The 24,063-nt window shown below is 46.5% G+C and overlaps 1 protein-coding gene and 1 long non-coding RNA gene across 5 annotated transcripts; one reads left to right on the top strand and one right to left on the bottom strand.

Annotated features, from left to right (window-relative positions):
- The first annotated feature begins 238 nt into the window (after nucleotides 1-238).
- SOAT2 (sterol O-acyltransferase 2) lies at nucleotides 239-10,467 on the top strand. 4 transcript variants are annotated; one of them, XM_029955876.1, is made up of 15 exons: nucleotides 513-1,031; nucleotides 1,480-1,535; nucleotides 2,049-2,185; nucleotides 2,541-2,600; nucleotides 2,921-3,028; nucleotides 4,469-4,745; nucleotides 5,111-5,180; nucleotides 5,951-6,035; nucleotides 6,547-6,592; nucleotides 6,799-6,928; nucleotides 7,916-8,013; nucleotides 8,432-8,530; nucleotides 9,025-9,160; nucleotides 9,660-9,805; nucleotides 10,008-10,467. In XM_029955876.1, the coding sequence occupies exons 1-15, from the start codon at nucleotides 959-961 to the stop codon at nucleotides 10,056-10,058; spliced, it is 1,572 nt and encodes a 523-aa protein (XP_029811736.1). In that variant the 5' UTR covers nucleotides 513-958; the 3' UTR covers nucleotides 10,059-10,467. The 4 variants fall into 4 exon arrangements, with proteins under 4 accessions (XP_029811738.1, XP_029811736.1, XP_029811737.1 ...); XM_029955875.1 differs by having other exon boundaries at nucleotides 519-1,034; XM_029955878.1 differs by lacking the exon at nucleotides 10,008-10,467 and having other exon boundaries at nucleotides 239-1,034; nucleotides 7,916-7,988; nucleotides 9,660-9,747.
- LOC115305639 lies at nucleotides 9,389-18,920 on the bottom strand. The gene is made up of 3 exons (XR_003914907.1): nucleotides 18,835-18,920; nucleotides 9,993-10,054; nucleotides 9,389-9,579 (listed from the first exon to the last, which is right to left on the bottom strand). It is a non-coding gene; the product is annotated as an uncharacterized LOC115305639 (long non-coding RNA).
- Between the last annotated feature and the right edge of the window lie 5,143 nt (nucleotides 18,921-24,063).

Raw genomic sequence — 24,063 nt, 5'->3', positions numbered from 1 at the left:
GCCCCACAAAGAGGAACTCTCGAAGCACTTACCCTTCTATTACATCCTACTAAAAAGGGAAGCCAATTCTTATTTAGTGAGCCCTCCCATGGGCCAGCCCCGGACCATGTGTTTTTACCTGCACTACCTCATTTTGAGTTTACACTAACTTTGTGAGGTAGGGACTTTTGCCCTGTTTTTTGGAGGAGGAAACTGTGGCTTAAAGTATTTGGGTCATTTGCCTGAAGTCACATAGCTGGTAAATGACAGAGGGAGGATTTTAATCTCATTCTGCTTCTGTAGTGATCTCTGATAATACCTGGTGTTCCCTAGGTGCTGAATGAATGTTTATTTTGCCTCCTTTCCGCCCACATGCTAATCCAAGCAGGTGGAAGGAAAAACCAATTTAGGGGCCCTGGCACCCAGCACCTCCTGGAGGGGCCAGAGCACCCCCTAATGTACAGATCATGAATCATTTCAGAACATGAATCACTTGCATACAATGCTTTTGAGTTGACAAGATTCTTTCACACACCTTATCTCACGGTCTCAGGGAGTCCAGTGCACTGATACCTAAAGATCCTTCAGGCTGCTGGGAAAGAGATCAGCAGGCAAGTCATGCTAGGTGATAAGCCTTAAAGAGGCAAAGTCCCCCTCCCCATGAACGTATCTGGGGGCATAGTGCACAGCCACGGTTCCTGTGGGAGGGAGAGCTTGCTCAGCTGGACATCTGGGAGGCGGTAGGGCTGTCAGGGTGTTGCAACCATCCCTGGGACAGTCAGCAGAGCGGAGCCTGTAGCCCAGAAGCGTTACCCTCTAGACCTGATAACCTATTGTGCTCCTGGAGGTCCCCTCCTCCGGGAAAGGACTTTAGTCTTTGGAGCTGTCAGATGAGCTGAGTGAGATAAGAGCTTGGCAGGCTGTGAAGGAAGGGAGGGAACACTCAATAGCCTCCTACTGCCCAGTCGAGACTCACATCATGGAGCCCAGGGCAGCCCGATTGCGGAAGGGAGAAGGGCCGAGAGGAGAGCAAGAGGACCAATGCTCCGGAGGTGGTGAGCCACCCTCTGGGGGTGCAGAAAGCTCAGGGGCTAGGGGGGGGGAGCGTGGGGGGGTGGAGGTGGGGATGCATTGTTGGGAGGAGGCTCCTACCCTCTTGGGAGGACAAGGGAGGCAACCCCTGCCTCTGTCCCTCGCTGCCCTGCCAGGAGAGGGAAGTGAAAGGGATATCTTGCAGGCTCTTTCACCCCAGAGGGTGAGTGGAGTAGCTTCCTGCTCCCTGGGTAATGTCATCAGGCTCTCAGTGGCCTCACCCCAGCAAAAAGAACTTCCCCTTGGATTGCCTCACTGTAATACTAGGTATCGACTGGTTGGGGGCAGGGAGGCTGCTGAACTTGCAGAAAGCATTTCCTGAAAAGAGGAAGTTTTTGGCTCTATACAAGGTGACAGAAGCCTGACTCCCCCTCCCCCTTGGGTGTGTCCTCTGACCCCTCCTCCTAGGAAACACTGAGAAGGACAGAGGCCTGGACTTGGTGCAATGGACCCGACATATGGAGGTGAGGGAGGTCAGAGGTTAGAAGTCAAGATGGACAGGTCTTGGGAGTGGAAGGAGGAAGGGACAAGGACCAGCCTGGTGATAAAGACAGTTTGTTCTTGGGTTCAAACCTTTCAGATTGGGATAGAGCTAAGGGCTAAGATGGAGGGGTTTGAAATACAGGTCAGCAGGGCAGGGACCAAGACTCAGCCAGTGAACAGTCTTCTGTTAGTGGGGCTAAAGGTTAGGAGAGAGAGAGAAGGCCGGGGACAGGGGGAAGGGAGTAGGGTCAGAGATGACAAGGTGGTTGGGATCCAGGCCTTGGAACTGGAATTGTCTTTCCTTGGTCCTCACTGCTGCCCTGGGAAGCTAGAGAGAGAGATAAATTTTGGGGAACCTCTGGGCAGGAGCTGTGGTCCCCAGCGCTTAGCAATGTGCCTGGTGCAGAGAGAAGCTCAGTAGATCTACGGGAACAAGAGGATGGCTGGCTGCGTGGGTGGAGGGACAGCGGGCCCTGCCCTGCTTTGCCCTGCAGGCGGTGAAGACACAGTTGCTGGAACAAGCACAGGGACAGCTGCGGGAGCTGCTGGATCGGGCCATGCAGGAGGCCGTCCAGGCCTACCCACCGCAAGGCAGACCTCTGCCCTCCATCCCTCCAGATTCCTTAAACAAGTATGAGTCTGAGGACCTGGGGGCTGGGGCATGGCTGGAGTAGGCTCCTCTAGCATAAGAATTACGAGCCCTAAATACCATCTCACGCATCCTTTGCCAGCACTGGCATGACCCCTACTTCAACCTTCCCTCTTTTGCCCTTATCGCCTCTATCTGTCCGATGCTGACCTGCATCTTTGAGGCCTCGTTCTGCCCTGACCCTGACCTTCCACCTGCTCCTGCCCTCTGGCCCTCGCCCTGACCTTCTTCTACTACTGCCATTGTCTCCCAAGTATTGACCTTCTGCAAGGCCCTGCTCTCTGCCCAGGGCCTTCTTTCCTCTGGGTCCTGACCCAGAACAACTGTCTTCATTCAGGGCCAGGGAGCCATCTCTGGGGAAGCAGAAAATTTTCATCATCCGAAAGTCCCTGCTTGAGTAAGTCCACATGAAGGGAAGGGAATGGGAGGAAAAGAAAGGGATTCAGCGAGGGGCCCAGGACACCTCATTTCTCATCCTCAGGTTCTAGGTGTTTGGAAGGAAGACTTGGAGAGGGGTTCTAGAGTTCAGTTTCCCCATTTGTCCAGGGCGTGATTGTGGAAGAAAGGGTACCACGATGAGAGGTCCCAGCCACCGCCCAGCCCTTAGCTGGAAGTTCACAGTCACTAGTGCCCACCGCAAACGTGTACAGTGGCAGAGCTTGTCCACAGGACCTAGAGGACCCTCCCGCACTGACATTCAGGCCCTTGTCCCCACAGCGAGCTGATGGAAGTGCAGCATTTCCGCACTATCTACCACATGTTCATCGCCGGCTTGTGTATCTTCATCATCAGCACCCTGGCCATCGACTTCATTGATGAGGGCAGGTAGGCCTCTCGCCTGCCTGAGATAGGCACACGGATCAGACCCCCTCCGTCCCTAGTATCCCACTTGCCCCTGGCCTAGGACTGCACAAGCGCTCCTTTGATCCTTTGATTACTGGACACGCATCAACATTGCTTCCAACAGCATTTCCACCTAAAATGCACTCTTCGACTGCTTCTTCCATAGCCTTGGATGGCCCTTGCTCTGACCTTTCAGATCAGCCACTCTGGGGACACTCTGTCCTCTGCTCAAATACTTTGCAGTAGGAAACGTGCCCCAAGGCAGATACACGTGCAGGCACACTTCACACTGCACCACTCTCTCACACGCCTTCCCAAATTCAATCCATGCAACCTTCATGGAGCACCTCCCAGATACCCACTCTGGGGGCCAGAGAGATGAGGGCTAGACCCTCTCCCTGTCTATGCGGCACTACCTTATAGATGGACATGCATGCAAACGCCCCCATAGAGCACCCCCCACTCGGAATGAGCCTCACAGGGCTCTGTAGCCCCAGGGGTCTGTATTTGCATGTCCCCTACCTCACCCTAAGTAGGGCTTAGGAAGCAGTAAAAAGAAGATCACAGATCTGCGGGTTCAGCAACAGTATTTCCTTCTGGTAAAACTGTTGTGAATTCTACAAGTAGTATAAGGATCAAATCTCAGTAAAAAGTTCAAATATGTATAAAGTGACCGTCCTTCCTGACCACTCCCTCAACCCCAGACCGGAGGTAAGGGTTTTCACACGTTTGAGGGATTCCTTCTGTAGCATTTGCTGTGCATTCACCCCCACGTGTCTGTCAGAACCAAGAAGGTGTGCATAGAAGGTTTACATAAATAAGACATTTACCGTACTTATTGTTTTCTTTTCACTCCTTAACAACCTATCTTCCTATCTCAGAGATCTTTCCATGTCAGCCCACTGTTCTTAACGACTGTGGTCTGGAGGGGCCAGCCTTTTGTTCATTTGGTCCTTTACCAAGGGACATTTAGGTTGTTCCCAACTTCTCACTCTCACAAACCAAACACTCTTATCCTTAGCAGATAAAACACCTAACAACCTGCTTTCCAAGAACTCGCGTCTCCAGCGACAGACACTCCAAAAGAGCAATACGAACAAAAATCAAAGTTAAACTCTGAAAACCTCATATTCTAATACCCACGGCATACAAAGTTCTGAGACCTTCTGCAACACCATAAAATTCAGAGGGCTCTAAAGGTCATTTGGAAGCAAGTGCAGCCCATGATTGAGTCTTCTCCAGCAACGCCCTGTGCTAGAAGTTTGGGACCACAGACGTGCCACTTTGAACACCTTCAGATATGGGGAGCTGCAAACTCTGGCAAAATGCCTCAGTTTATTTTCCAAGAGCTCTGGTTGCACAGGGAGGGGACAAGGATGGGCCACACATTTGTCTACTTTGTCTCTCCCTCTCTACTTCAAGGCTAATGCTGGAATTTGACCTACTGATCTTCAGCTTTGGACAACTGCCCTTGGCGCTGATGACGTGGGTTCCCATGTTCCTGTCTACACTGCTGGTGCCCTACCAGGCCCTGCGGCTGTGGGCCAGGCCCCGGGCTGGAGGGGCCTGGTTGCTGGGGGTGGGCCTGGGCGGCTTGCTGCTGGCTGCCCACACCGCGGTGCTCTGGGTCCTCCCAATCCACGTGGCCCTGAAGTATCAGCTCCCACCTGCCTCCCGCTGTATCCTAGTCTTCGAGCAGGTGATGGATGGGGTGATGGGCAGGGGAGGCTGGGGTGGGGCTTCCGTAGGGTAGGGGACTTGATACTACTGTACTGGTGGGGGGCGGAGCTAGTTACTAGGGGCGGAGTCCAGCTGGCAGGATTTGAGGGCGCCATGGTTGGAGGCTCCGCCCTGGCCTTTCCTGTACCTCTTTTCCCTTGATTCATCCCAGCAGCTACCTGTGTTAGGCTAGAAGACTATCCGACAAAAAGATAAAGTACGAGCTTTGAGGGTACAGATTTTGCAATCTGCTGACCCCTCTATTCGGTAAACAAGTGCACAGAGATGTTAAATGATTTGCTGAAAGCCACACAGCAACTTAACCTCATTTCCATTCCTTCTCAGGTCAGGTTCCTGATGAAGAGCTACTCCTTCTTGAGAGAGGCTGTGCCTGGAACCCTTTGTGCCAGAAGAGGTGAGGTCTTTGCCTGGCGCTGCTATGAACACAGTCATTTTGGTTATTTGAATGAAGCCAGGTACACCAGTATCCTCATACAAGCTCTGACTTCCTAAGCTTGGGTTGCCCCCAGGGCAGAACTCTGGTCTCCAACTAGACTCTGTGGGCTTTAGTCATTGGGCGTCCTCAGGTCCCACCTCTGAGATAAGGTACCTCTGTAGCCCAGGACTTCTGATGCTTTCCAATTTCCAGGCTTAGCTTGGAAAGACCCAGAGTATGACAGTCTTATATTAGGAAGTCAGGAGGCACCAGAATGACTGAGTGGTTAAGGTTTTGGACTAAAGATCCCCTGGATGTTTATCCTAAGGGCGCCTGACTGGCTCTGTTGGCAGAACATGCAACTTTTGATCTCAGGGTCATGGGTTCGAGTCCCACGTTGGGTGTAGAAATTACTCAAAAATAAAATCATTTTTAAAAGGGGGGCCAGTGAGAGCAGAAGGAGAGAAAGAATGTGTGGTGGAGCTTACAGGTGCCAAATGAAACTCTGGCCACAGCATGTCTTGCACCAGAAAGTAGGGTGCCTGGGATGGAGCAAAAGAAGGGCATCAAAAGGCAGCTTCAGCTCCTGCCTTCTCTCACCTTCCCAACTGCACCTCCAGACCCAATGTCAGCACCCCACCCCGCCCCTTTGCCCCATCCAGCCCTCCACCCACCAGTCCTAGCCTCCATTCCCCCCGCCTTCTCTCCGTCCCCACTTCACTGATCCAAGCCCTCTCCCTCCTCCCCAGGTGAGGCCATGCGGGCCCCCAGTTTCTCCAGCTACCTCTACTTCCTCTTCTGCCCCACACTAATCTACAGGGAGACATACCCCAGGTAAGACCCTCTGCCTCTTTCCCAAATGCCCAGGCCCATTAGGGACCCTGCCCTTCTACTTTGCTCTCTGAGGTCTTCTGCCTCACCCCCGGCACTGACCACTCTCTCAGGAAGCATCCCATAATATAAATAGGAAATAGGTGTCAGATAGACTACCCCTTCTCTAAGCACAACCCACGAAGGTGTGACATACGGGTGACCAACTGTCCTGGTTGGTCCTGGACATGCCAGCTTTAGCACTGAAAATCCTGCACCCTGGGAAACCTGTCGGTCTGGAGCAACCTCCCAATGGTTGGTCACTTTAGTTGACATTCAAGCTAAAAATTCATTCGCCTTGTCTATTATAGAAGGTCCAAAGTGTTCTAGACCCTTCCCTCCCCAGATAATCCTCCCAGGCCCAAGCAATTGAGGGAGCTTCAGAGACAGGGCCCTAGAACCTGTGTACCAGTGAGCATGGAACAAGATCAAAGATAAAAAGACTGAAAACATATTGTCCCCATTGTTGCTGCAGGACACCCTATGTCAGGTGGAATTATGTGGCCAAGAACTTTGCCCAGGTCAGAAGATGGGGTAGAAGGATGCCTTGTGGTGACTGAGGGGGCTTTTCTGGGAGTGAGGTGGGGGAGACCAGGGGAGGAGGTCAGAGGGTGGGGCTAAGGGAAGAGGAGGCAGGTGCTGGGCCAGAATCCAATTCCAGAGTTGAGGGGGCAGCTGCTAGTGACCCCTGTCAAAGTTTATGTGTCCCCCACCAACCTCCCCCCAGGCTCTGGGCTGCATACTCTATGCCTGCTTCATTCTGGGCCGCCTCTGTGTTCCCGTCTTTGCTAACATGAGCCGGGAGCCCTTCAGTACCCGGGCTCTGGTGCTGTCTATCATGCATGCCACATTACCAGGTAGGCCCACTGAAGGCAGGGCTGGGGAGGGCTGCACCCTGGGAAGGCTTAGCAGGGGGCTCCACCCTCCCATTGCTCCTCCCCTTCAGTCAGATTCAACACCTCCTGCATCGGAACCTCTCCCACATGTGTCCCCTCCTCCCATTATTCATTGCCAGGGTCTCAGTTCATTCAGATGGCTACTCCACTCCCTCTTTCTACATTGGCCTCCTCGCCTGTCTGCCTTCCCCCTCAGTCTTTCCTCTCCCACCTTCTCCTGACACTGCTTCCCAGATGAACTTCCCTCCTACAGGTTAATCATTTCCTACTCTGCTTCAAAAACTCCAGTGATTCCCAATTGCTGGCATCTCCAGATGAGACTTGACCCCCTGGGCCTGGCATTCAAGGCCCCTTCCTGGAAAGCCTAGCCTATCTTCTCACGCTGCCACAAGCTCAGCCATTCCTTGAAAGACATGCACTTATGAAAGGCCTCCGGGCCTTTGCTCATACTGGTGTCTCAGCTTGGAATGCCCTTTTCCCGTTTTCTGGCTGTGAAATCTAGTCCATGTTTGGAGTCCCATGACTGAGATACCTCCTCTAGGAAGCCTGTTAGTTTCAGCCATCAATCACCATGACCCACCCCTTGCTCTGCACTCCCAACCATCTCAATGGCCACTGTACTTAGTTCCCATCACACTTGACCTTGATGCATGGTTGGACATGTCTCTCTCCCTTTCACTGCCTCTGTCTCTCTGTCTCTCTCTCTCTGTCTCTCTCTCACTCTGTGAACTGCCAATGGCCAGGGGCTTTGAGAGTCATCTGTGCATCTCCAACATCTGGCTTGGAGTTCATGAGCAGATGGATGGATTAATGAATGCATGAATTAGTGAGTGACAAATAAATGGCCAGAACAAATTGGGCCCCTGGTTGCTGATGAGGGTCCCGCAGAGCTTCCCAGGGGAGCCAGGTGGGCCAGCCTGACCTGCCACCCTTGTCCCCACTCACCAGGCATCTTCATGCTGCTGCTCATCTTCTTTGCCTTCCTCCACTGCTGGCTCAACGCCTTCGCAGAGATGCTACGGTTTGGAGACAGAATGTTCTATCGGGTGGGGCCTGGACCTGGCCACTTGGGACCTGGGTGCAGGGAGGTCTGGGGAACAATCCTGGAGGGATGGTGGCTCCATTGGGTGTCACCTTAGCTGTATTGTTAAGCGCTCACGTGAGAAATGGGCTCCTGTGGGTATGGTTCTAATGCTACCTGTCCACCTCTTGACTAGCCAGGGCTAACTGCTTCTGTGTGCATGGTATACTGGAACCATCTTCTGAGAGGGGTAAAGGAGGGAGTGAGGGCCTGAAGAGACTGCTGGAAGAGTGCTTCGTGTCCCTCTTCAGCCAGGGGCCAGCCCCTTGTACAAGAACATTGGAATAGGGTGCAGGGAGAAAGGGGGCACCACTGGGGGCTGGGAAGAGTCAAAGCCCTTATGCCCATCTCCTTCCCTTAACCCTGACCTCACTCTTCCCCAGGACTGGTGGAACTCCACGTCCTTCTCCAACTACTACCGCACCTGGAACGTGGTGGTCCATGACTGGCTGTACAGCTACGTCTATCAAGATGGGCTGTGGGTATGGGCTCTGCAGACCCCCCTCAGCTCTCACAGTTAATGGAGCCTCTCCAAGACATTCTCCTTCCCTTCCTCTGCATCACCCGCCTTTTCCAGACCTAGAGGCCACCTTGACTTCCATCTTCTCCCTTCTACCCGAACCAGTGGGCAGAAAACCCTTCTTGTGGTCTAACTTCCTTCCCTCCTTACCCTTAACTACATGCCTCCACAGAGCATTTCTCTCCTCAGCCTTGTAAGGAACATGCATATAGCAATTCTCAGTTACCAAGACTTTTCACATACATAATCTGCACTGTAATCCTGAGAAGTATTATGATATCCCCTTTTAAAATTTGCATGTAAGGCCCAAAGAACTTAAGACATATAAGCCCTTCAGACCCCAAATCCCATATTCTTTCCATAGTGCTGTATACTTTCTGGTTTCCTTAGGAGGGGACTCTTTGTGGCAGAGTCTTAGAGAGACTCATTCCACCCTTCTCTTCCAACCCTTGCCAGCTTCTTGGTGGCCGGGCCCGAGGGGCAGCCATGTTGGGTGTGTTCCTGGTTTCTGCCGTGGTCCATGAGTATATCTTCTGCTTTGTCCTGGGATTCTTCTACCCCGTCATGCTGATGCTCTTCCTTGTCATTGGAGGTGAGCTTGGCCTCTGTGTGCCACTGGAGGGGATGTCATTCAGAGGGAGGAGGGCAGAAGTCCTGCTCCTGAAGATTCTAGACTGGCAGGGGAAGCCATGTACCCTTCTGGGCAGCAGCATGAAAGTTGGGGTGGGGGGGAACTTGGGAGCAGGGAGGGAAGCAGCAGGAGGTATCCTGGGGGATGTGAGAGAAGATTCCTGGCTTGACTGGAATCATGTGCTGAGTGGGGCACATGTAGGAGACAAAAGAGAGAAAACTGGCATGAGGCCGGGAGGTTTAGTATGAGATCCAGGATATTGATGTGTAAACTGAGGAATCCTGGTTTTCCATGAGCCACCTGAGACCTCCATGGGTTGCTGGAGCTGGGTTCAAGATCATCCTCAAAGATGTCTTCCTGTTCCATCTCTTCCCGGTGCCCTGGGATGGGGGGGTGCACAGCCAGGGAGACAAGGCACAGGTACCTTAAATTGGGGTAACAACCTTTCCTTCTGCATCAGGGCTGCTAAACTTCATGATGCATGACCAGCACACAGGCCCAGCGTGGAATGTGCTAATGTGGACCTTGCTCTTTCTGGGCCAAGGCATCCAGGTCAGCCTGTACTGCCAGGAATGGTATGCACGGCGACACTGCCCCCTACCTCAGGTAAGGGACCACGACCCCCACTCTGCTCCGCATCCACAAGGACACACCTCCCCTCTCCAACAGCCAGCCCCCTGTTCTTGCCCAGTTCAACAGCCATGGTCAAGGACTAGGCCTGGTTTGGGGGTGAGGGGCTCCCATGTCTTGGATGTGTAGGGTGGGGACAGGAGGGAACTCAGGCATAACTCACCTTTCTCTGTCACAGACAACCTTCTGGGGGCTGGTGACACCTCGATCTTGGTCCTGCCACACCTAGAAGACAGAGAACTGTCACTGCCCCAGGGACACCACCAAGTCCTTCTCTGCCTACAAAGCCTCGGACCAGGGCTCCTCTCCCTACAAGCCTAGATCTAGCTCCAAGTCAAGAGGGCCTGGCAGGCATGACCCCACCAGAGAATTCCAGAGACTGAGATCTGAGGATCTGTAGAACTGCTAAGCGCAGACTCACAGTGGTGGTGACTCTTGAGCTGCCCGCCCCACAGATTGGGCACAGAGCCCCCTCCTACCTCATGACTGTCCAGACTTGGGGATACTTGAAGGATAGATTTGGTGAATGTAGGGTGACTTTGAGAAATGAGGGCCACCAAGGTCTCAGAAAGGTTTGGCTCTTTCTTTGTACTGCTTTCAATACAATAATAAAGTTTGTGTCTCTTTTTATTCATTCATTTGCTTATTCCTTCCTTCATTTTTTGTTGAAGGTCCACATTTGACAAGCACGAATGAAGAGCTGTGTCTACAGCAGCAGGACTTTGTGCTGGGAGAGGCTGAGGGTCTTGGATGGCATCCTGCCTCATCTTTCCAGTGCCTCGGCCCTCCCCAAAACCCAACCTCGCCTTCCCTTCCACCTCTATCCCTTCCTCAGCTCACATTTCCACACCCCTTAACCATTCTCCTCCCAGCAACCTCTGGCACATTTGGAGAGGGCACAGAGCAGAGCTTCTGTCCCTCCAAGACCCAGGAGAGGAACTGCCCATACAGACCTTACACAACTATTTTAACTTCATGAACCACAGTATCCACTGCTATAAAGTGGGCCTGACAATGAAGAGTGTCCTGACTGTATGGGTTCAGAAGGTCAAGATATTCATGTTCAGAACCATTCCAGAAGCCAGACTTGTTGTTACTATAAGGAGAGGATCTCTCTCTCTTTTTTTTGCTTTTTAAATTTAATTTAATTTAAAATTTTTAATAATAGCTTGAGTTTTTTAAATGCTTATTTATTTATTTATTTATTTATTTACTTATTTATTTATTTTAGAAAGAGAGTGGGAGAGAGAGAATCCCAAGCAGGCTCCACACTGTACAGTGCCCGACACAGGGCTTGAACCCACGAAACTTTAAGATCATGACCTGAGCCAAAACCTAGAGTTGCAGTCTTAATCGACTGATCTATCTAGATACCCCTTGGTTTCATTTCTTATATCATCTTGTATGTTCTTTAATCATTCCATAGCAAGTTGCTGCTATCCATTCCCCTCCCCTACTCCCTTGTGATCTTGGAAGTTCTACTAAACCTTTCTATTCCTTTGATGGTTACCTTCCTTCCCAGCACTAATGATCCAATACCTACTTCTATACCATCATTTTTAATATACCAATGGTTTCTACCACGAAGATGTGTTATTTCCTGCCAGATGCTTTATTTTCTACCCTAGTAAGAGAGACCTTTAGAATACTTTTACTGATTTTTCTTATTTGGCTTCCAATTCCTATGTTTGGCTGAGATAGCACTATGGTCCTAGATATAATTAGGTGTCTATCAAGCTCCATAAACATTTAACAGTATGATATTTTGCCAACTTTCTTGCTCACTGCAGGGTTTTTTCTCTCCCTCATCTTCCTCTACCTTGACTTCTCTATTCCCTAACCAAATTTTTTCTTGAATATTTTCCTCAGGTGAGATAGGAGATTGATATACTCTTTGAATCCTCTATGGCTCCAAATGTCTTTCTTTTGCACTGACAGGTGAAAGCTTTCCAGCCGGGAATGAGTCCCTGGGCAACCGTCCTTTTCTCTCACTGTTCCCATGTTAGCTTCCAGTGCTGCAGATGAAGAGTCAACTGGATTCTTTTCCCTTTGTACAGAATTTGCTCTTTCTGTCTTGAAACTTGAAATGTTTTTCTTTAATCTTGGAATTCAGGAGTTTCATGCTTAGATGTCTGTCTTTTCTTTCTTTTCTTTTTTCTTTTTTCTTTGTGTGTGTGTGTGTGTGTGTGTGTGTGTGTGTGTGTGTGTCTTCCTGTGCTCTTTTGGTCTACAAGCTCAGAATCTTTCTTTCAAGTCACTGAAATATTCTTCTATTTTTAAATTGTTGCCTCTCCTCCATCTATGCCTTTTCATTCTTTTGGAGCTAATATATTTGAATGTTAGGACTATTGGATCTAGTCTCCAAGTCTCATGTTTTCCTCACTATTTCCATGTTTTCCTCGCTATTTCCATCTCTTCATATTATTTGCTCCATGCTTTGAAATATTTTTTCCACTTGTTCTTCCAAGGCACTAACTGAAGACTCAGAAGTGACCAGACTTTTCTCTTTCGACACATATACTGACTTTTTTGTTGAAATAATGTTTCTTTAGTTCCAGAAAGTGTTTTGGTTTTTGTTTGTTTGTTTGGTACCCTACCTGAATCTCTTTAAGTGCTCCTGATACTTTCTTAAGTTGTCTTATAACTCTTCAGAGGTCCCTAGACTCTCTGGTAGGCAGGGAAACCAGCTATGATGACCTCATCCCTGTAAAGTCAAGGCCATCTGAGTTATGTTCTTTCAAAATCACCCATGGTCCTGACCTCGGCACAGGGGCTCTCCAAAGCTGGTCTCCAGACTCCTGTGTGGTGAAAATGAGGAAGCTCCTCGCCAGGTCTCCACATTAGCCGTTCATTTTATTTCACTTGCACATCCTGCCCCTGGGCCCAGCAGCAGGATGGTTTAGGAGAGGCAGATGTTTGGAAATGGGAGTGGAAATTCCCTTACAACTTGAGCATACATTAGAATCACCTCCAGGACTTAGTAGAGATGGTTGAGCCCGTCCCCAGAAGTTTCGTTCCTCTAGGTGCCCTGAGAGTCAGCACTGCTAACCAGTCCCCAAGGAGTGCTGGTGCTGCTGGTCCAGGGACCACACTTTGAGAAACACTGCATTAGAATAAACCAAACCAGGGGCATGTGGGTGGGTCAGTCAGTTGAATATCCAATTTTGGCTCAAATCATGATCTTGTGGTTCATGAGTTCAAGCCCCTTGTTGGGCTCTGTGATAACAGCTCAGAGCCTGAAGCCTGCTCTGGGTTCTGTGTCTCCCTTTCTCTCTGCTTCTCCCCCGCTTCTGCTCTTTCTCGCTCGAAAGTAAATAAGCACTAAAAAATTTTTTTAAGAATATACCAAACCAAGCCATCCTTCTTAAACATTATAGCTTTTGTTTATGCTAAAGAAATTAATCCAATGTCAGGGAGGTATCATCTCATTTTGCATTGGGTTCTCCAACTTATTCCTAGTACTAAGGCTTGTACAGAACTGGGGTCCATCCAGGCCCTCCTGTCCACCAAAGCCCTTGCTGGTGCTTTGCTGCTCTGATTCCTGGTCTGAGAACAGGGCATTGGCACCCGGAGCAGAAGACCTTTATGCTGAATTGAAGTTGAGTAGAAGTGAGTCAGACCAGAATGCCTCTCCTTTGTACAGGCTCCAGAGCCCTTGTGGTACCCTTGTTTTACCCTGGTGCCCTGAGGGTGGGTAGAGAGTTGCCCCAGCCCTCCTTCTAGGACATCAGTAGGGTTGGGAAGTGCCTGGAGCAGGGTTGTGCATGTGAGGTAGGGGAGGGCTCCGAGGCCACCTTCCCACCCAGCAGGGCTCTCCTCCTGGGCTAGGAACCACCTTGTTCCTAGAGAAGATCTCCTCTCTGCTACCCTATCTGTATCTCTCAAACTCTGTGACCATCCTCTGCCTCAAACACCTTCCCTTCACCTGTTTTTGTCCAGCCTTTTCTCCAAATCTCCTTGCCTGTCCTGCAACCCCCATATAACACTCACTTCCCCCTGTGTGGTCCCCTCCCCAGTTTGTGCTGGTCCAGTGGCCTGCGACCTCTATAACAGCACTTGCTGGAGTTTCTCCCTCCCATATCGCTCCTCCCTTTCACTACTGCTTGGAGCCTTCCTCCTATAACACACACTCTGCAATTCTGAAACACAGACCTCCAATGGGCATTTCAGCAATGTCCAATGATCTTCCAATTCATCTGGAGGACTCCTTTCCCACTTGCCAAAACAATTTCATTTCTTCTCCCCTCATCATCCATCTCCAAGTCTATGGATTCCCCCAAAACACACGATCATACCCTCAGCTTTCCCCCACTCCAAGTCCCTTGTGAGCTGGAGGAATTCACCCTCTTCCCATCACAGACCATTCTCTCGCCTCTCACCATTTCAAACACTAAGTCCCCTTTATGAGTTCAGGTGCCAACCCCCTCCTCTCTCCTCTCTACCAAACTGTTCCCATTAGCATCCAGACATGCTCCTCCTCTATGTCCCACCTCTAACTTTCTCCCTCTTTGCCCCACATCCTCATCAAGCTGCCTACTTTTCAGCTTCTTTCTGGAAAAAGTTGTCTGTGCTCACTGTGGCTGTTTTTCTCAGCTCCATTCACTTTTAAGTTAATCCTGGGTCTACAAAGGTGTCTCTTCATATTTTAGTATGGGTTATTACTTCAGCACCCACCCCTTTCTGTCTTCTCCTTTTGTGTCGGACAGATCCACTCTAATACATGACAAACCTGTGTATGCTTGAAAAATAGTGTTTTACTCTACCTTTTTAATTTATATAATTTATGCCATAATTCTCATCCCATTCATATTCATTACTGTTTTAAATATGTAATGGTTCTACATTTAAATACGTACTTTTTTAAAAATACGTACATTTTTGCTGATATCTGTGCAGCATTCCATCATATGCACACACTACTTTTTTATATATGCTTTAACCTAGTAATGGACATTTAGTATGGGCCTGAGGAAACAGGGATTTTCTCTAGGATTTCCTAGGAACTAATTTTTAAGAGATGTTTAATTCAACTAAAAACTGCCAGATATTCTCCAAAATGGCTAGACCGAGAACTGTCTATTTTTTTTTTTTTTACTAAAAGCACATGAGGTTTCCAGTTTTCATTTCAGAGCATAGATATTTAACTAATTTCACTTAAAACAGTCAACCATTCCACCACCATTTGTTGAAAAGACTATATCTTTCTCCGCTGAATTGCCTTTGCACAGTTGTTAAAAATCAGTTTAACATATATGTGTGGATCTCTTTCTGGACCCATTTCTGTTCCATTGATCTATTTGTCCATCACCGTGCTAATGCCACTCTGTCTTGATTACTGTAACCTTATTTAAGTCTCAAAATCAGGTAGTATCAGTACTACAACATTTTTCTTTTTTAAAGTTGGTTTTGGGGCACGTGGGTGGCTCAGTGGGTTAAACATCCGACTTCAGTTCAGGTCATGATCTCACAGTTTGTGAGTTCGAGCCCCGCGTCAGGCTCTGTGCTGACAGCTCAGAGCCTGGAGCCTGCTTCAGATTCTGTATCTCCCTCTCTTTCTGACTCTCCCCTGCTTGCATTGTCTCTCTCTGTCTCAAAAAAAAAAAAAAACACGAAAACACTAAAGTTGGTTTTGGCTATTCTGATCAATTGCATTTCCATATGGTTTTTATTGTATATTTTTTAGAGCAACACCAGTTTATTAAATTTAATTATTTTTTATTTTTGAGAGAGAGTGAGCAAGCAAGCAAGTGGGGGACAGGCAGAGAGAGAACAAGACACAGAATCCGAAGCAGGCTCCAGGCTCTGAGCTGTCAGGACGGAGCCCAATGTGGGGCTTGAACTCACGAGCCGTGAGATCATGACCTGAGCCACACAGCCACAAGTCGATATGGATTTTAGAATCAACTCAGAGCTCCTGGTTCTTGGGCCTTCAGCCTCCTGCTAGGAGTTACATCAGTGGCTCCCTAGTTCTCAGGCCTTTGGACTCAGAATGAGTTATACCAATGGCTTTTCTGGCTCTCCCGCTTGTGGATGGCAGATTGTAGAACTTGGCCAACCTTCATAACCAGGTGAGCCAATTACTATCATAAATCTCCTCATAGACATATATCTAATCCAAGTTCTAATCCAATGAATATTTGGATTGTTTCCAGTTTGAGGCTATTATGAATAATGCTGCCATGAACATTTGTGTACATGTTTTTGTGTGGATGTATGTTTTTATTTCTCTTAGGTATATTCCTGGGAGTGGAATTCCCGGGTCATACAATAACTCTATATATATATATTTTTTTTTCACAGTTGCAAAAGCAAAGGCATTTATTTGGGCTTAAGGTCAGTCTCTCAGACCTCACCAACGCAGTGGATCCATGCTGAGAGCATAATAACTCTATATTTAACCTCTGAGGAACTGCCAGACTATTTTCCAAAGTGGCTGCACAAGTTTACAGTTCCATGAGCAGTGTATGAGAATTTCAGTTTCTTTACATCCTCACCAACACATGCTATTCCTCTTTTGTGTTATAAGCATCTCAGTGGGTACAAAGTGATATTTCATTGTGGCTTTGATTTCCCTGATGACTAACAATGTTGGGCAACTTGTCATGAGTTTATTGGCCATATGTGTTATCTTCTTTGGGGAAATGTCTATTCAAGATCCCTGGTACATTTTTTAAATTGGTAATTTGTCTTTTATTATTGAGTTGTAAGAGGTCTTCATCAATTTTAGATAGAAGTCCCTTATCAGATATATAACTTGAGGATATGTTCTTCCATTCTATACACTGTCTTTTCACATTCTGGATGGTGTCCTATGAAGCGTAAGTTTTACATTTCAATGAAGTCCAATGTATCTATTTTTCCCCTTTGGTTGCTTGTGCTTTTGGTAACATATGTAAAGAGGCTTTGCCTAACCCAAGCTCCCTAACATTTACTCCTCTATTTTCTTCCAAGAATGTTATAGTTTTAGCTCTTATATTTAGATCTATAATTCATTATGAGTTAATTTTTGTGTACAATGTGATAAAGGGGTTCAACTGCATTCTTTTGCACATGGATATCCAGTTGTCCCAGCACCATTTGTTGAGAAGACTATTCTTTCCCCCAATGAACTGTCTTGACATCCTTGTTGAAAATCAATTGACTGGAAATGTGAGGGCTTATTTCTGGATTCTCAATCTACTAATCTGGTCTATATGTCTATACTGTAGACCACACTTGATGACTATAGTTTTGCAGTAAGCAAAGCTTTCGTTGTCCTCAGGACATGCTACTCTTTCAGTATCAGTATGTGACAGTGTGCACTGAATATGGCCAATCTGGAAAATTCACCTGGGTAAAGATTAGAGCAGAAATCAATTAGGTAGAAAAACAATGAAGAAACTCAGGAACACTAAAGCTGGTTCTTTAAGAAGATCAATAGCAATAAACCTCTAAATAAACTGAACAAGAAAAAAGAGAGAAGACACAAATCATCAGTATCATGAATGAGAGGTAAGAATACTACAGATTCCACAGCTAATAAAAGGATAATTAGAAAGCAAGTTTATATCCGTAAATCCTGCAACTTAGATGAAAATGGGCCATTTTTTTGGAAGACGAAAACTACCAAAGCTTATTCAAGAAGAAACAGCCTTCAGCAACCCTCATATATTAAAGAAATTGACTATGTGGTTTAAAATCTTCCCCCAAAGAAATTCCAGAATCAATGCCTGGTATATACAGCCCTCAAGTCTATCTTCTTTAGCAGAAGGCTGGAACGGCACCAAAACACCTTTGGTTGATGTAAAAATACTTAAATCTCTCATCCGACTTTAAAACGTATGTGGTTTTAAGAAAAAAAACTAAAAATAACATGCTACAAACTAAGGAAATGTGCAGGCTAATTATGTTGGCACCAGAGAAGTTGCTAAAAATGAACTTCAGGAATTTTTCAAAACTAGGCCATCAGACCACTGGATGCCTCTTAACATGTGGAAACTGGATCTCAACGACTGACAAAACATCAGTCTAGAAAAGAGAGCAGAGAATTACTGCTTTGGGGGGATAACATTAAAGAGATGGTTACTTGCACAGACAAATGGAATTCCTTTTCAGAATAAACTACATCTTCTGTTTAAGAGACACTCTTGTGACTTTGTCAAGAACCTTAGCTTTGCTCAGCCTCGGCTGCCTTATTTACAAAATTCAGGGTAAAAAATCTGCCTAAAGGCCACGGTTGTATCAAGCGAGTACTTACGCAAGCCTTTCAACTCCAAGACGGATTATTCTATGAAATTGTAATGACAGTGCTAAACCAGGCGTTGCCTTCTTTGTACAAAACCCAACAAGGTACTCCACTTAACATTAAAGAATCTCTTAGAGAGAGAAAGAGAAAGAGAGAGAGAGAGAGAAAGAATGAAGCACCACAACTCTGTTCCTCACTCCCCACCTACCATCCTTGGTTATCAATCCATTTTCTCTGCTGCCCCTGTGATATCTTCCAGGGAAATATCACTCCCCTCTATAAAGCTCTGGCCCTTTGTTTCCCTTAGCACAGTTAAGATGGATTGGGAAATCCAAAAGGATATTAGTTTAAGTTTTAGGAGTCCATAAAAATGCCATCCTCCACTATAAGGAATTAGGGTTTCTTGAAGACATGGCTGATTCCAAGTGGAGCAGAGACAGCACAAGATAAGCCTGGAACATTTTTGTTGTGCCAGGAACAAAGACAGTGCTTAAGAAAAAAATCATGCCAAAAGGACATAGGAGCCAGATTAAAGGGGCTTCTTAAGGTCAAAAATGGTACGATTTGAGCACCTTTAAAAAAGTAAGGATTGGGTGCCTGGGTGGCTCAGTCAGTTGAGTGCCAACTCTTGATTCTGGCTCAGATCATGATCCCGGGTCCTCGGGTTGGGTCCCGCTTAGGATTCTCTTCCTCTCTCTCTCTCTCACCCCACTCCCCCAGCTTGCTTTCTCTCTCAAATAAATAGTCAAATAAGTAAGGATAGAAATGGATTATAACTTACTGAATAAAACAAAGGACCATATTGATAGTAAATAGATGGACGAATGAATGGGTGAATGAATAAGGAGAAAGGAGGGTTCTTCTTTGTAGCTGAATGCCAAATGATAAAAGTGGAGGGGGTGTTGGAATTAGAAAATCACCGTTTTGCAGCCACTATGACGAAAGTTGGCTTGGGCAAGGATCATGAGTCAATACTAAGTCTTGCTGGGGAAGCACAAGCAGAACAGGATATTGCATAGTCTCAGAATGACTCCTCATAGCTTGTTTATCGGTGGCAAAGGGGAAAATAGTAACTATACCATGTAGAAACCAGGCAACACCTTGATCAAATGACATCACCAGTAAGAAGCAGATGATCATTGTGGATCTTGGGGTGTACTTCCCTGAAAAGAACATACATGATTTATATCACATTCCAGCTCAGAATGCATAGCCTGAATCTAGTCGAGAGGAAACATCAGGAAAAACAAATAGATAAACATTCTATAAAACAACTGGCCTGTATGCTTTAAGAATGTCAATGCCGTTAATGACAAAAAAGGCTGAGGAACTATTTCAATTAAGTTTAGTTCACTTTAGTTTAAGGAAACAGAAAGAGGACAAGAAAATGCGATACAGGATCCTGGCCTGGGATCTTATACTGGAGAGGGGAAATGCCACAATGGGTGGGCACTGTTGGGAGAATTGTCTAAGATAATATTTTTGTTCTTAGGAAATATGCACCAGAGTATTAAGAGACAAAGGGCCATATTGCATAAAACCCACTCTCAAATGGTTCAGGGAAAAAATGTTATAGTATATATATATAAAAGAATGATACAGAAAAGTTGTCAAAATATGAAAAACTAATAAATTTAGGTAAAAATCATATCAAAGTTCTCTGTAACTATTCATGCAACTTTTCTGTAAGTTTCAAATTATTTCAAAATAAAAAGGTTTTTTTTTAAGGTACATAAACATAAGAGAACCAGCCAGATAAGCACCGAAAGTACATAAGAAAAGTTCCAAGTGTTGACTCAAATTCTGACCTTGCTGTAGCACGCTCCTTTTCATCTTCTTTCCTAAAAAGACTCCTATCATCAACCTCAAGAGCTACCATTTCATAGGTGTCCCACACAGCTCTTAGCCCCTTGGCCCATGGCCTATCTGTGAAGGTACCATTTTCCTTCCCTATTGTGAGCAGTCTGGTCACTTTAATACTTAGAATGCTTCAAACCAAAAACCAAAACCAAAACCAAATAAAAACTATTCCAACATTGCAACACACCCAGGTAGGTATTCTCAACATCCTTATTTCCTGTTTGATGAAATATAATTTTCCCAGGCCAAGGGCAACATGGATGTCTGGACCTACGCATGGCTTCATTCTTCCCACAAGCAGTGAATCCACAGCATATAGGTAATAACACCCACACACCTGTGAATTATACACCACATGGCAGCAGAAGCAGGTGGGGTCCATGGCTAAGAGCTGGAGCAAGATGGCCTGAATTTGGCTTTGACTCCACCACTTAAAAGTTATGTGACTGACAGCAAGTCAGCTACTACCTGGAGCTCATTAGCCATCTAGTAAGTACCAGACTCCATTTTAAGAAGGAGTGATACAAGGTCTCTCTGCTCCCAAAGTATACATTCTAGTTGGATGAGATAGAAAAAAATTAAATATACTATAGATGATAGATAGATAGATAGATAGATAGATAGACAGACAGACTGAAATATAGACTATGCCAGATACTTCTCCATCCCACGGAGAAAAACAAGGCAGATAGAATAGCAAATGAAAGAACAGAAGGTAAAAATGTAATTTTTAGAATATTCAAGCAAAATTTCACTAAGGAGATGTCAACTGAACAGAAATCTAAAGTCAATGAGGGCATAAACCATGTAGAAAGATGAATTTTGAGGCAAAAGGGGATGGCAGGTGCAAAGGCCCTGAGGCACTGACATGCCTCGGATGTGGGATGACTGCTTAAGTCTTAAGCTCTTCAAGGGCAGGGAAAGGAATTACACATGGCAGGAGCTCTGTGTAAATGGTGATGGGAGAGGGGGGCAGGAGGGAGACTGCCATATTGTATCCAGAGATTTAGAGGTTGAATCTTGTGTGTGTGTGTGTGTGTGTGTGTGTGTGTGTGTGTACCAATCTAAGTTATTTCTTTAAGCCATCTCCTGCCATAAGCAAAGGAATGAAGGATCAGTATCCTGGTCATCATTTGATACAAGTAAGGAAGGTGAGCTTAAGGTCCCAGATACTTTTCTCATCTGTGTGCAGAGTCACGGTCTGAACCAGGGCTGTGGTCCCCACTGGCCGATGGTCCAGGTTCTCTTGATTCATTTTCATCGCAGGTCAGAAGTGGATTCATATGAGAGTTATGGAACAGAGAGTATGATTACCATATCCCTAGGGAAAGGGCTTGGACCTGATATGGAGATGGCGGTAGGCGACCAACGGGGGTCTCTCGTGTTCTCTGTGATGTGACTTCAGGAAGACATTCAGCACGCTCACTCTCACACTGGGAAGAGCTACAAAGTACGTGAGGGCCTTCCACATTCAAGCTGAGCCCTCCTCGCTATGGGTGAGACTTGACATGTACCGACCTAGCAGCCCCGAAAAAAAATAAGGTTGACTTTTTAAAAATATTTATTTAGTTTTAAGAGGGGGGAGGGGCAGGAGGGGAGAAAATCTGAAGCAAGAGACAGGCTAACAGCAGAGAGCCCCATGTGGGGCTCGAACTCACAACAGGTAGGATCATGACCTGATCAGAAGTCAGAGGCTTGGGGTGCCTGGGTGGCTCAGTCGGTTGAGCAACCAACTTTAGCTTAGGTCATGATCTCACAGGCCGTGGGTTTGGGCCCCACATCGGGCTCTATGCTGACAGCTCGGAGCCTGGAGCCTGCTTCTAGATTGTGTCTCCCTCTCTTTCTGCCCCTCCCCCACTTGCAGTCTGCCTCTCTCTCTCTCCCTCTCTCTCTCTCAAAAATAAATAAATATTTTTTAAAAAAAAGTCAGAGGCTTAATCAACTGAGCGATGAAGGCGCCCCTAGAGGTTGAATTTTGAGAATATGAAATAGTGGCACCTGGTTGGCTCAGTGGGTAGAACATGTGACTCTTGATCTCAGAGTTGTTAGTTCAAGCCCTATGTTGGGTATACAGCTTCTTAAAAAAAAAAAAATAGGAGAGTAGAAGCATTAGCTTATAAAGCTGGAGAAAACCTGGTGATCAACTGATTCTAAGTCTTGTCTTTCTGACCTTCTTTTAAAAATATTTCTCAAATGGAGATGACTTACGTAAGGATTTTGAAGATTTTTTAGTTTTACTTTCCAGCTTTGTTTTGAATTGAAAATAAGGATTTTTTTTTTAGTTTGTCTTTTTTTACTAAGTTTAAGACATTTTGCAGATATATAGAACTCTTTAAGAATTGGGCTCAGAGGGGCACCTGGGTGGCTCAGTCCGTTAAGCCTCCGACTTCAGCTCAGGTAATGATCTCATGGTTTGTGGGTTTGAGGCCCGCATCGGGCTCTGTGCTGACAGCTCGGAGCCTGGAGCCTGCTTCAGATTTGGGGCCTCCCTCTCTCTTGCTGCCCCTCCCCCTCTCTTGCTCTGTTTCTCTCTGTATCAATAATAAATAAACATAAAAAAAATTTTTTTTTGAAAAGAATAGGGCTCAGAGGAGCACCTGGGTGGCTCAGTCAGTTAAGCCTCTGACTTTAGCTCAGGTCATGATCTCTCAGTTTATTGGTTCAAGCCTCACATTGGGCTTTCTGCTGTCAGCGCAGAGCCCATTTCGGATCCTCCATCCCCCTCTCTCTGCCTCTCCTGCAAGCTCTCTCTCTCAAAAGTAAAAAAAAAAACATTTAAAGGAAAAAAAGAATAGGGGTTAGAGTTCAAGGGGCACCTGGGTGGCTCAGTCGGTTAAGCCTCTGGCTTCAGCTCAGGTCATGATCTCGCGGTTCGTGGGTTCGAGCCCTGCATCAGGCTCTGTGCTGACAGCTAGCTCAGAACCTGGAGCCTGTTTCAGACTCTGTGTCTCCCTCTCTCTCTGGCCCTCCCCTGCTCATGCTGTCTCTCTCTGTCTCTCAAAAATAAATTTTAAAAAAAAACAGAAAAAAATTTAGAGTCCAAGGTATTAATACTCTCAAACAATTTTATTATTTGGAAGAAGTTAAATATCATTTATAGAATAAATTTTAGAGGGGAATTATCAGTAATTTCTGAATAGAAAGGCTTTTTCCCCAGGCCACACTGTTAAGAAGAGCATTGGGTCTGCGATTTGGATGTTCTTTTGCTATGGTTTGTACAGTTTGTATTTGCCTCTTCGAATAACTTCGGATGATTTTTACATGACCACACTATTGTTTTCAGAAATGGTATTTTAAGGAATTGGAAATTTGTCACTTGCCCTTAAAGTGTGTAGCGCTGTTTCCTTTTACCAGACCTGCCAACATGGGCCACGTTGGCACCAAAACCGTGAAGAAGGCAGCCAGGTCATCACGGAGGAGGAGGACACATGGGCGGCCACATCTGCACCAGCAACTGCGTGACTGAGGAAGACGGCCACTATTCCCAGCAAGAACACTGTGACAAGACAGCAGGCTGTCACACATCAGATGGAGCACATTCAGAGAGGCCCAGTGAGAGGGCTTCTATCAAGCTGTTGAGAGAAAGGAGAGAAAATTAGGTCCCGAGGTCTCAGCCCTGGATTGGGAGAGCACAGAGGTAGATCCTCACACCAAGAAAACGTTGAAAACTCTTGGACTTTGGCAGTCTGTCCGACCTGCAGGTCACTCAGCCTATAGTTGGGATGAGTTTCAAAACACCACGTGGAGCTCTTTGAATCTTTCTGCTGGGCTATGAGATCTCTAATAAACCTTGGACAACAAAAACCAAAACAAAACAGCTTGTGTAGCTAGCCTCTTTCCCAAAAAATGACTGAAAAGCAACAGCAGTTCAGGATTGTTAAGTGTGAAATGGATGTTCTGTTGCTGGGCTTTCTTTCTTTCTTTCTCTTTAACTTGGTTTCTGTTGTTTAAATTACAGAAAGAAAATTCTTTTTTTTATGTTTTTATATATAAGTAAGTAATCTCTACACTGAACATGGAATTCAAATTCACAACCCCAAGATCAAGAGTCACATGCTCTTCCGAATGAGCCAGCCAGACACCTCTACGGAAGGAAAAGTATTTTGCATGGAAGGATTTTTTTCAGAGTGGTGAGTGGACAATGCTCTGG

Source organism: Suricata suricatta, chromosome 10, assembly GCF_006229205.1.
Source record: "Suricata suricatta isolate VVHF042 chromosome 10, meerkat_22Aug2017_6uvM2_HiC, whole genome shotgun sequence".
Lineage (NCBI taxonomy): Eukaryota > Metazoa > Chordata > Mammalia > Carnivora > Herpestidae > Suricata > Suricata suricatta.
Note: the sequence above shows the minus strand (reverse complement) of the source record. Positions and strands in the feature narration are given on the sequence as shown.

Excerpts from the sequence above, each read along its gene's own strand:
- SOAT2 (XM_029955875.1), top strand. The coding sequence starts at position 959 with ATGGAGCCCAGGGCAGCCCGATTGCGGAAGGGAGAAGGGCCGAGAGGA. Across the intron at positions 5,181-5,950 it reads AACCCTTTGTGCCAGAAGAG|GTGAGGCCATGCGGGCCCCC; the intron begins GTGAGGTCTTTG and ends CCTCCTCCCCAG. Across the intron at positions 8,531-9,024 it reads TCTATCAAGATGGGCTGTGG|CTTCTTGGTGGCCGGGCCCG; the intron begins GTATGGGCTCTG and ends AACCCTTGCCAG.